Source organism: Leptonychotes weddellii, chromosome 9 (genome assembly GCF_054177405.1).
Source record: "Leptonychotes weddellii isolate Sample4059 chromosome 9, ASM5417740v2, whole genome shotgun sequence".
In the NCBI taxonomy this organism is placed as follows: domain Eukaryota; kingdom Metazoa; phylum Chordata; class Mammalia; order Carnivora; family Phocidae; genus Leptonychotes; species Leptonychotes weddellii.
The window spans coordinates 8,542,187-8,554,449 of NC_138377.1; the positions used below are offsets into that span (position 1 = coordinate 8,542,187).

The 12,263-nt window shown below is 45.7% G+C and overlaps 1 protein-coding gene across 1 annotated transcript; it reads left to right on the top strand.

The window, feature by feature from the left end:
* The first annotated feature begins 1,658 nt into the window (after nucleotides 1-1,658).
* On the top strand, nucleotides 1,659-11,971 carry LOC102747698 (serpin A9). The gene is made up of 4 exons (XM_006743576.3): nucleotides 1,659-2,342; nucleotides 7,835-8,108; nucleotides 10,193-10,340; nucleotides 11,704-11,971. The coding sequence occupies exons 1-4, from the start codon at nucleotides 1,673-1,675 to the stop codon at nucleotides 11,905-11,907; spliced, it is 1,296 nt and encodes a 431-aa protein (XP_006743639.3). The 5' UTR covers nucleotides 1,659-1,672; the 3' UTR covers nucleotides 11,908-11,971.
* The last annotated feature ends 292 nt before the right edge of the window (nucleotides 11,972-12,263 follow it).

Below are 12,263 nucleotides of genomic sequence, written 5' to 3' on the forward strand. Positions count from 1 at the left end.
TTTGCCCTAGAGGGAAAGGCAAGGGGTCTTCCCACACAGATGACCTCATCTCCCTTGGGGGGGGATGGAGGGCCCACGTGGCCGACTCACTGGCCTGATGGAGAGATTCCTGACTGACTGGGTAGAGGCGGAACCTGCAGTTGGATGAGGTTTTCAGCCCTGTTGGGAACTCGGTGTAAGTGAGAGCATGTTGGGCCCGTGGTTTCCGCTTTGACACGACCCCACGCTAACCCAGCAGGCCCCTCCGCCCATCAGAGCTGTCCTTACAGACCCCACATTCTTGCACGGCGTTTTGAGCACCCTCCGCCTGTCACGGGGTTCATCAAATAGGAGAAACTTGGGCTTTTTGTCCCAAGTGCCTCTCTCCTTGAGTCCCTTCCACACTGGTGTAAACGCCCTTCCGCTCAGGACAGTGCACCAAGCTTCTCCTGCCGCTCCTACCCGGGGCACTGTGCCCGGGGCGGGGGGAGCAGTGACGGACACGCGTGGCTCCCAGAACAGTCCTTGGAAATTCCTTTGGAATGGAGGTGCTCCTCTGCATCCCCTCCGTGGATCCCACGGGCAGAATCAAGTCTGCACCTCCTGCCGGTGGCCCCGTCTCTGCAGCCCGCCTCACACTCCCCTGCCTACAAAACAAAAATCACCCAATTAGATAAATGGCAAAGGGGACAGATTCGCAGTTTCCCAAAAGAATGACTCATTTGGCAAAAAGATTCTTTGTATAGTTCCTTCTGATTTTAATCACATCTGGTGTGATCAAGTATTACTCAATTTACATAAATTGAGTTTCAACCAAGAGGTTGTTGGGAGCGTGGCTTTGATCTTCGGACTGTCCTGATGGAGACCGGTGGCCTCATCACACTTGATCCTCTGAATAACTAGATAAGGTACAGACCATCCTCCCAGAGCAGAAAAGGAAAACCGAAGTCCAGAGAAGCTAAAACTTGCCCATCGTGAGCATCAGAGTCAGATGCAAGCCCAGCCCTGTCCCGCTCTAAAACGACTGGTATTTCCACCTGCCACCAGCTCACTTAATCCAAAATGCTCCTGGTGCTTCAGTCTAGCCGGATGAGGCATGCAGGGGGCAGGCGGTGGAGGCTAGAGCCAGCAACCCACCAGCAACTAGGCACCTGTGCTCAAGGCCCCCGAGGACTGCGGTCCCAGGACAGCCTGTTGAGGGACATCAACATTGCCAGCAAATGCCTGTGGCTGGGGGTGGGCAGCCACGGCAAGGAAAGGATCATTCAACACAAAAGGGACCAAGAATATCTGGAGGGATCTCTGAGGGGGAAGAGGACACCTGTGGCTGCTACGACTGGGAATTTGCAGTCTGGTTCCACTGTCTTCCTCTCTGAATAAGAAGCCTACGAAGCAGAAACAGCAAAGAGCGTGGGAGCTGAGATTCAGGATTTAAGACCTGACTTTGAATCCCAGACGGAACACAAACTAGCTGGGTGGCCTGAGGTCAATGACACAATGTCTCTGAGGCCTGTTTACTTGTTTGAAAGCTAAAGACAACAATAATATCTGCATCTCCTTCAGGAGAGCCAATGAGATTGCTTGAGTGAACTGCCCTGTTAACCATCCCTCATGTCCCCATTCTATCTCAAATGGGGTGGAGTGTTGCAAGATCTCCGATTCGGGGGCCAGACGCTCGGCTCACCCTCCCTTGATGGTTCTTTCCTCTCTTGCAGACTTACTTCGTTCCAAAATGGCATCTGCCTTTTATCGAGTGTTCCTCATTGTCAGCATCTGTGCTGCAATCCACTGTGTGCCCCCACCCAGGGACCCCAGCAAAGGATTCTCCTGCCTGTCCTCCCCAAGGAGCACCGCCACCTCCGGGCTGTCTTCCAGCAACACCAACTTTGCCTTCCGCCTATACCGGAGGCTGGTTTTGAAGACTCCGGACCAGAATGTCTTCTTCTCCCCACTGAGTGTCTCCACTTCCCTGGCCATGCTCTCCCTCGGGGCCCGCTCAGCCACCAAGACCCAGATCCTCCAGAGCCTGGGGTTCAACCTCACACACGTGCCAGAGCCCGCCATCCACCAGGCTTTCCAGCACCTGCTCCAGTCGCTCAGAGCCCCCAGCAAAGACCTGGACCTGAGGATGGGGAGTGTCCTCTTCATCAAAAAGGAGCTGTGGCTGCAGACAAATTTCTTGGACAACATCAAGAGGCTGTATGAGTCGAAAGTCTTTTCTACAGATTTCTCAAGCACCTCCACTGCCCGGGAGCAGATCAACAGCTATGTGGAGAAGGAGACCGAAGGGAAGGTCGTAGACTTAATCCAAGGCCTTGAACCTCTGACAGTCATGGTTCTGGTGAACCACATTTTCTTTAAAGGTAAGGCTCTGAGAGGTTGATTTTGACTTTAATGTTGTTTCTTTTTTTTCCCCCCAGTTGAATAAGCAAGCTAAACAAACCCTAGACAGCACAGTCAGATAATGGGAAGTCTGAATTTGGACCAGGCATGTTAACTGGCTGGCTGCATGACTGTGGCTACATCCTGTTTCCTCTCTTAGCTTCAGTCGATCGATTATGATGGAGGCTCGTTCAGCTCTGACTTTGGATAGCCTGGTTATGTGCCCTGAGGGACTGACTTTGGGCTCAGTGGGCAGCCCATGGGGAAAATCTTCTGGAAAGTAGCTTGTGAGTAAGGGCCTCATCTCTTGCTACCAGCAGCTGCCCTGGTTGCCTCCCGAAGGTTTCGAGGAGGGACACAGAGTTCTCTGACAACCCAGCTTCAGAGGCAAATCCAAAGGCCAGAGCACTTTTAGAGGTGTAGAAGTGCAGACAGGCCAGGATGACTGCCATTCACAACACCCGGGCATCCGTCTAGAGCTTTACAGTTTACAAAAACACTGTGCTGCAGCAGAATGGACATGGGCTTTGAAGTCAGACAGCACTGGGTCTGAATTCTACCTCTGCCCCTTACTTGTTCCATGATCCTGGGCATGTTGCTTTAAAACATCCATCGTGTATTGAGTGCCTAATGTGTGTGAGTCTCTGTGCTAACCGGCTGGATGATGATAGAGCCAACTTCAGCAGAATCGTCACTACTGTATCAACCCTCCATCCTTCCCCTCTCTCTCCTTCCCTTCCTTTCTCCCTCCTGCCATTCATCCCTCCCCCATTTATCTTTCCTTCTATCCGCCCGTTCACCTTCCCACCCATTTACCTATCCATTCTGCAAGGAGGGAGGGGAAGCGAAAAGAATTAATATGCCGTGAGCCCCTTCCAAGTCTCCTGAGCTCTATATACATTGTTCCATTTAATTTAATCTTATTTTTTTTATTGAAATATAATTCACCTACCACAAAATCCGCCAAGTTAAATTGCACAGTTCAGTGGGTTTGGATTTTGGTACATCCACAAGTTGTGCAAATACCTCCACTATGTAATTCCAGAACATTTTCATCACCTCAGAAAGAGACTCCCTATCCACGAACACTCACTTCATTTCTGCTCTTCCCCCAGAAATAAGTAATTAATCTACTTTCTGTCTCTATAGATTTGCCCATTCTGGACATTTTCTATAAATAGAATCATATAATACGTGCAAGGATTTGTGTGGACATAGTTTCCAATTCCTCATACCAAGGAACATGCTTGCAGGATTGTATGGCAAGAGTGTGTTTGGTTTGGAAAGAAACCACCAGACTGTCCTCCAAAGTAGCTGTACTATTTTGCATTCCCACCAGCAGTGTGTGAGTCCCTGTTGCTTCACGTCCTCGGCAGCATTTGGTATTGTCAGTGTTCCAGATTTGGGCCGTTTGAATGGGTGTGTTGTGCTTATTTTAATTTGCATTTCCCTGATGACATACGATATGGAGCATCTTTTCATGTTTATCTGCCATCTGCATATCTTCTTTCATGATGCATCTGTCAAAGTTTTTGGCCCACTTTTTTAAATTAAGTTATTTGTTTTCTTATCTAAGTTTTAAGAGTTCTTTGTATATTTTGGATAACAGTCTTATCAGATGCATATTTTCTCCTAGTCGGTCGCTTGGCTTTTCATTCTCTTGACATTGTCTTTCACAGAGCAGAATTTTAGATTTTAATGAAGTTCAGCTCATCGGTGATTTCTTTCATGGATCATGCCTTTGGTGTTACATCTAAAAATTATTGCCATGCCCAAGATCATCTAGTTTTTCTCCTCTATTATCTTCTAGCTGTTTTATAGTTTTGTGTTTTACCTTTAGGTCTGTGATCCATTTTGAATTAATTTTAGTGAAAGATGTAAAGTATGTGTCTAGATTCTTTTTTTTCTTTGCATATGAATGCCAGTTGTCCCAACACCATTTGTTGAAAAGATTATATTTGTTCCACTCCTTTGTGCTTTTACTCCTTTGTCAAATATCAGTTGACTATATTTACATGGGTCTATTTGTAAGCTCTCTCTTTGTTCCATTGATCCGTTTGTTTATTCTTCACCAATACCACACTGTCTTGAGTACTGTAGCTTTATAGTAAATCTTGAAATTGGTTTTTGTCAGTCCTCCAACTTTGTTCTTCTCCTTCAATACTGTGTTGCTTATTCTGGATCTTTTGTTTTTTGATATAAACCTTAGTATTAGTTTGTTAATATTGATAATATAATTTGTTAGGATATTGATTGGGTTGCATTGAATCTATAGATCAAGTTGAGAAGAACTGACATCGTAATAATATTGAGTCTTTCTATTCATGAACATGGAATATCTTTCCATTCATTTAGTTCTTTGATTTCATTCATCAGAGTTTTATAATTTTCTTCATATCGATCTTATACATATTTTGCTAGAGTTATACCTAGGTATTTTTTTGGATGCAAATGTAAATGGTATTGTGTTTTTTATTTCAAATTCCACTTGTTCATTGATGGCATATGGAAAAGCATTTGACTTTTGCATATTAACCTTGTATCCTGCAACTTTGCTATAATCACTTACTAGTTCCAGGAGTTCTTTTGTTTGTTGACTCTTGGAATTTCTACATAGACGATCATGTCATCTGTGAACAAAGACAGTTTTATTTCTTCCTTTCCAATCTGTATACTTTTTATTTCTTTTTCTTGTCTTATTGCATTAGCTAGAACGTCCAGTAAAATACTGAAATGGAGTGGCTCTAGGGGGCATCCTTGTATTATACCTGACTTTAGTGGAAAAGCTTTGAGTTTCTCACCATTAAATATGATGTTAGCTATAGGCTTTTCGTAGATATTTTTAATCAAATTAAAGACGTTCCCCTTTATTCCAAGTTTACTGAGAATTTTTATTATGAATGGGTGTTGGATTTTGTCAAATGCTTTTGCTTCATCTATTGATATGATTAATTTTTCTTGCTTAGCTTCTTGATGATGGATTATATTAATTTATTTTCAAATGTTGAACCAGCCTTACAAACCTGGGATAAACCCCATTTGGTTATGGTATGTAATTATTTTTATACATTATCAAATCTGATGGCTAATATTTTGTGGAGCATTTTTGCATCTATGTCCATGACAGATCTTTGTCTGTAGTTTTCCTTTCTTGCAATGCCTTTGTCTGATTTGGTATTAAAGTAACGCTGGCTTCATAGAACAAGTTAGGAAGTATTTTCTCTGCTTCTATCCTCTGAAAGACATTGTAAAGAATTGGTATAATTTCTTCCTTAAATGTTTGGTAGGATTCACTAGTGAATCCATCTGGACCTGGTGTTTCCTGCTTTGGAAGGTTATTAATTATTGTCAATTTCTTTGATAGATATAGGCCTATTCATATTGTCTATTTCTTCTTATATAAGTTTTGGCAAATTGGAATATCTTACCTAGGTTATCAAATTTGTGGGCATAGTATTGTTCGTAGTATTCCTTTATTTTCCTTTTAATGTCCATAAGATCTATGGCACTGTTCCTTCTTTTATTTTTGATATTAGTAGATTGTTTGGTCCATACTTCCTTCTTATGTCTCATACTTTTTTCTTTTGTAAAAGCTGGATTTTTAAGATTATGTAATGTGACAACTCTGAAAATCAGATTCTCCCCCTTCCAAGGACTGATTGTTTTTGCTTGTTGCAATAGTTGTTGTTTAGTGATTTTTCTGAATTAATTATTTAAAGTCTATACTTTGGGGCACCTGGGTGCCTCAGTCAGTTAAGCATCTGCCCTCAGCTCAGGTCATGATCCCAAGGTCCTGGGATCGAGCCCCGCATTGGGCTCCCTTCTCAGTGGAGAGCCTGCTTCTCCCTCTCCCTCTGCCTGCCACTCTGCCTATCTGTGCTCTCTCTCTATCTCTCTGTCAAATAAATAAATAAAATCTTAGAAAAATATAAAGTCTATACTTTGTGATGTGTGGCCACCGAAGTGTCTTCTTGGTTAGTTAAGTACTTAGCTATGATTGGGCAGAGATTTCGTATGTGTCTAGAATAAGTAAATCTCCTCGTCTTTGCTGAGGGCTTTTGTGTGCATGGTGGAGTGTGCCATCAACACTCAGCCAAGCAGTTTATAACTCTGACTCAGTCTTCACTTTCTGTCTATGCAGACCCTCAAGGTCAGCCATAAGTAGGAACTTACAGCCTTCTCATATTTTTTCTCAAATTTGCACACAGCCTCTAAATGCCCAAGATATAGGGGCACTTTCCAAAGCTCCTATGGACATCTTATTCCTCAGCTTTTCCTTTCAGAATTTTTGATCACTCTGTGGTTTGTCCCATCTATTATCCTCATCCAGACAACATGAAACAAAACACTTGCCTATAACTGTTTCTAACAAAAACTTCCAACCCCTTGGGAAGAAGGCTTTAAGCACTGAATGAGCCCCAATCAACCTTGTAAGTGGGGTCTTCCAGATAACTACCAGAGAGGTCAAGTAATAGTAATTGTTTGAAAATAAGTCTCTGAAAATTCTTCTCCCGATGATATTGGGAATACAGGCTGCTATTTTTCAAGGCTACTGCAGAGCTGGAGAGTAGAGGGTGGGACTCTCACAAGTTAAAATAACCGTGAAGTTGACTGTTCTTATTGAGATTCAGCCATTTTTCTTGAATTAACTCCCCGGTTGCTGCAAGCCTTTGGTTAATTTCCAGAGTTCCAAAAAAGTTGATTCTGAATATCTTTGCCAGTGTTTCTCATTGTCCTAATGGAAGGGGAAATATTCAGAGGTCCTTACTCTGTCAGATGCCACCCCTGCCCCCAGCCTGTCTTGTTAACTTTTTGATTAATCTGTTGTTTGCCCCAACTATTATTTGCCCCCAGCCTCTCCTGTTAACCTTTTTGATTAATCTGTTGTTTGCCTCAACTGTTATCTACAGCCTCCAGCAGCTGCAAAATTTATCACCACCTGTGACTGTTTTTACTAATTTCCTCTGAGGAATGGGCTTTTTGCATTGGTTGAACTCCAAATCAGATCAAATACAGACAATTTTTCGAGGGATGCCTTCCAGGGAAGCACAGGACGGGTCAAATAACAGTTCTTTGGGAATGAGTCTTTGAAAGTATTCCAGCCCTATTTTTTCCCCTTCAGTGGCTGCCAGCCTGCTGGCTTTCACTGCAAATGCAGGCTCTTATTTTTCAAGGCTATTATTGAAGAGCCAGGACAAGAAAAATGGAACTAGGGCAAGTTAAAATACCACAAAGCTCACTTTCTTACCAAGATTTAGCTGCTTCCCTTTAATAAACTATTCCCTAATTTGCTGAAAGAGTTTGGTTAATTTCTAGAGTTCTAAGGAAGTTAATTCAGACCATTGTGGGTGGTTTTGTCTCATTGTTTTTATGGAGGAGCGAGTTTTCAGAGATCCTTACTTCATCATTTTTGCTGTCTTCACCTCACTGACTATACTTAGACCTAAAGACCTCTCTTTTCTCTTTGTGCTAGCCAAGTGGGAGAAGCCCTTTAACCCAGGATATACGAGGAAGAGCTCCCCATTCCTGGTGGGCAAGAGGACCACTGTGAAGGTCCCAATGATGCATCAGGTAGAACAGTTTGCTTTTGGAGTGGATTCAGAGCTGAACTGCTCTGTGCTGCAGATGGACTACAGTGGAGACATTGTGGCCTTCTTTGTTCTCCCTGGCCAGGGCAAGATGGGGCAGCTGGAACAGGCCTTGTCAGCCAGGATGCTGAGGAAATGGAGCCACTTACTCCAGAAGAGGTGGGAATCTGTGTCAGTCTCCTGGGGTCTGAGGCGGGTGATGGGATACCTCCAAGGATGGGGGGAAAGACCATGATAGCAGTTGTTGAATGCCAGCTGAGCACCTGCTGGATAGGGAACTTCACAATCACCTGACAGGTGAAGAATGCTATCACCCCCATCCACAGGTAAGGAAGTAGAGGCTCTAAAATGGGAGGTGAATTGTCCAAGGCTAATATGTAGCTAATATGTTCCCGCAACACTATTATGTCATTGTAGCGATTCCCTGCTAGCAGAACTCACTCAAGCAGCCGATTGGATATTAAATTCCATGGAATGATTCCATAAAAATAAACAAGCATAAAAAGCACTAATGCTCACCTAGAAAGTGAGGATAACACTATTACTCAACCGAGAAGTTGTTGAAAAGATAAAACAAGTTACTATTTATAAAGTGCTTAGAACAGTGCCAGGAAGAGCGTATGCATTCGATAATGTTAGCTAATAGGTAAGATTATTATTCGTTCTGTAACGATTATGGAGACTATCAAAAGGATATTAACCATAAGATTAAAAAGAATGTCAAAGTCTTACGTATAATCTCTTAGCAATATTTTCTTGGCCTTGTCGGCACCATTCCAAGGTGCCCACAGCCAGGAGGAGACAAAAGACAGGATCAGGGATAACTGTAATTCAAGAAGACAAAGATCAGTGCCTCAGCAGAAGGCAGGCAGTGTGCTGAGGAGCTTCTGAGCAAAGAGAGTTCGCTTTCAGCTGGGATCCATGGAAGGCTTCACGGAGGTAGTGCATTTGAGTCAGGAGCATAGGTAGGACGTGAGGCTACAGCTAGGACATACAGGCTTGGAAAGGAAGCAGCACTGGCAAAGAGGCGTAGCTGGGAATCAAGGAACACTGCAGGATGCTTCATAGGTTTCCTCTCTGACTGCAGCCATGGTTGGACAGAAGAGGCAACACAGAGGCTGGGGCAGGGGGCAGTGTGTGAAGAGCTGCAGACAGAGCAGGGAGGAGATGGCCAGGCCAGCGCAGGGCACCGTAACAGGGAAGAGAGAGCTGTCCATTGTGCTAGATGCTCATCGATGAGGACGTCAGGGTCCATCCAGCACTTCTGTGCTTTCATTTCTGTGACTTACCAAGTACATGACCTCGGGTAAAGTACTAAAACTAACTCTTAACATCTTTAAAATGGAAATGAAGCTCATGAATGTGCCTGGGACGTGCCTGACACATAGTAAATGCTCAGTAAATGCGGGCTATTCATTCTTGGTTCAGGGAAACCATTGCAGAGGAAGAAAAAAAGTTATGCTGAACTCCAGGGTTGTGCTGTCCATCTACTAGCCCCATGTAGTTATTTAAATTTAAATGAATTAGGGTGCCTGGGTGGCTCAGTTGGTTAAGCGACTGCCTTCGGCTCAGGTCATGATCCTGGAGTCCCAGGATCGAGTCCCACATTGGGCTCCCTGCTCGGCAGGGAGTCTGCTTCTCCCTCTGACCCTCCTCCCTCTCATGCTCTCTGTCTCTCATTCTCTCTCTCTCAAATAAATAAATAAAATCTTTAAAAAAAATTTAAATGAATTAAAATTAGTGAAACTACATTTTTTTTTCCTTCATTGGCACGAGCCACGTTCAAAGTGCTCGATAACCACGAGCTCCTCGTGGCTAACCTACTGGTCAGCACTAACAGAATATTTCCAACCTTGCAGAAAGTTCTACTGGACTCTGCTGCTCCCAGCACTTAGCAGGGTTTGTCTCAGGAAGGGCTGGGGGAGATGGCAGACACGCTTCCGTCACCGCCTGGTGTCCCCCATGGGTCGCGGGCATGGGCTCCCTTGCTGGGCCCCCGTCTATGCTCTGTCCCTACTTTACTACAGGGCCCCGTTCCTTCTTATTCATCTATGGGGCTAGAGCTGCTCATCCAGGGGGCTTACCTCCAGAGCAAGCTGGGTTGGTCGTCTGGGATGTGTTGACTACTTTAGCAGCAACCAGGAATAGCTAGAAGAACAGAGTCTCCCAAAATGCCACCCAGAAGCAGAGATAGAGACCAAGGGGCTTGTGACCTCACCTTTTTCTTTTCCCCATCTCCACAGGTGGATAGAGGTGTTCATTCCAAAATTCTCCATTTCTGCCTCCTATGACCTGGAAACCATCCTCCCGAAGATGGGCATCCGGGATGCCTTTGATAAAAATGCTGATTTTTCTGGAATCACAAGGAGAGACTTCCTGCAGCTTTCCAAAGTGAGCTGGTCCATGAGAACATTTGCTCGAGCTGGAAGGGTCTATAGCGACTGACTAATCGAGCCCTCACATCTCACTGATACGGAAACATAGACCCCCAAGAGGGAAAGTGACCTCTCTATGGCAGAAGTAGGGCTGAATTTCAAGGCTGCCAGGCCTGTGGCTTTATGGCCATCATCACTCTGATACACAGGCAACTTTTATCCCTCTTCCAACAAATGTTCCTAAGATCCAACTACCGTTCCTTGAAAATCAGATTTCTCCTGGGAGGACAACACTTTTACCTCGAGACCTATTACAGATGAGCAGGTGTCCAACCTGCCATTTGACCTCACCACCCTGAAGCCTAGGGCCTCACACTGAGGCCTAATTGGCTGCCCATGGGCCATTCGTATCCTATAGATATGCTGTGTTTGGCCTGCAGTGTTAAAAAGAAAAAGAGAGCCAATTTCTAATATGTAAGATATTGTACCTCAAAGTATAGATTTCTGACTGTCTTGAAAGAAATCACTGAGTCCAGTTCCCACACGGCAACCATGAGCCCAAACCCCTACATAGAATCCATCAGCTGGAGCTGAGCCGTGAGCACCCCTTTTAGTGAGAGGGAGCCTTCCAGGTACCCTGTGTGCCCCCTGCTCTTACGAGAGGTCTGGTCCTTGTCTGCATGGCGGTTTCTGATCCCTGACGGAAAAATGTATCTTGGTAATAGATCAGAATGGTCAGAAGTGGTCCTGGGTCACTGAAGGGAGCCTTTGTCATGTGTTGGGGGAAAGAATACAGAGGTCACAGTGAAATCTGCTGAGCGTAACGGTCCTTTTCCCAGTATGTGTTTATGTGCACATATGAACAATAATGACTGTAATCGTCTGGAGTTCTCAGGCCCCCTGAAGCTTGGGAGGACAAGAGCCCCTGGTGAAGTCTCTTCGCTAGAAGACCCAGAGGGGATCCGGTATATAATAACACCGCCCTGCGTCTCCAGGGCTACGGTGCGGTCATACATTGTTCCCGTACTTTGCGTCTCCCTTAATTCACCCCATGACCTTGTGGGAAATACGCCATGACAATGACCCTTTCAGAGATTTGGAAAGTGAAGGCAGGAGCCCCTAAGTAACGTTCGCGACAATAAAGTGGCAGAACTGGGACTCGACCCTAGGCTTCCCGGTGCGCATTTGTAACCCGACTCCACGTGTAGGGGCCCAGTTGACCAGTATCAGTGGCAGTTGCCCACCCTGTGCCCGGCACCGGGAGCAGTGAGCTGGAGGCCCCTGGAGGGGGGCATCACCGTCCCCAGGCAGAACCCCAAAGCTCAGTGAAGTAGAGGTGCCTCCATGGGGACCGCTGACGTCTGTTTTTCCCTTGGCAGGCCACCCACAAAGCTGTGCTGGACGTCAGTGAGGAGGGCACCGAAGCTGCAGTGGCCACGGCCACCAAGCTCACAGTCCGCTCCAAGGATGGCCCCTCTCACACCGTCGTGCGCTTCAATCGGTCCTTCTTGCTGCTGCTGGTCAGGAGAGCCACAGAGGCTGTCCTCTTCCTCGGGAAGGTTGAAAATCCCACGAAATTCTAGGTGGAAACCTCCTGCGACGGAGTCCACGTTGAAAACACTCAGGAAATAAACCATGTTGTGATGATCCCGGTGTGACTTGAGGACGTGTCTCCACGGCTCTGAGGGTCTGCCTGACCCCAGCAGAGCTGCATTTGCTGCTGGGATGTCCTTGTGGGGGCTCAGTCAGTAAAAGTCAGTAGAGATCCGGGTCACAAACCCCCGGTCACAAAGCCTGTTCGCTCCCCCCACCCCCACCCCAGGCGCTGCTCTCTTCTACAAATCCTCCCCGGTAACTAGCTTCATGGACGTTTCTGGTGGGCATATTCCCATTCCTCGAAGCCCCGGGGGACAGTAACCTGCAGGGCAGTCACCTGTAT

Coding starts and splice junctions, on each gene's coding strand:
- LOC102747698 (XM_006743576.3), top strand. CDS start 1,673: ATGGTTCTTTCCTCTCTTGCAGACTTACTTCGTTCCAAAATGGCATCT. Junction 2,343..7,834: donor GAACCACATTTTCTTTAAAG/GTAAGGCTCTGA, acceptor TCTTTGTGCTAG/CCAAGTGGGAGAAGCCCTTT. Junction 10,341..11,703: donor ACTTCCTGCAGCTTTCCAAA/GTGAGCTGGTCC, acceptor TTCCCTTGGCAG/GCCACCCACAAAGCTGTGCT.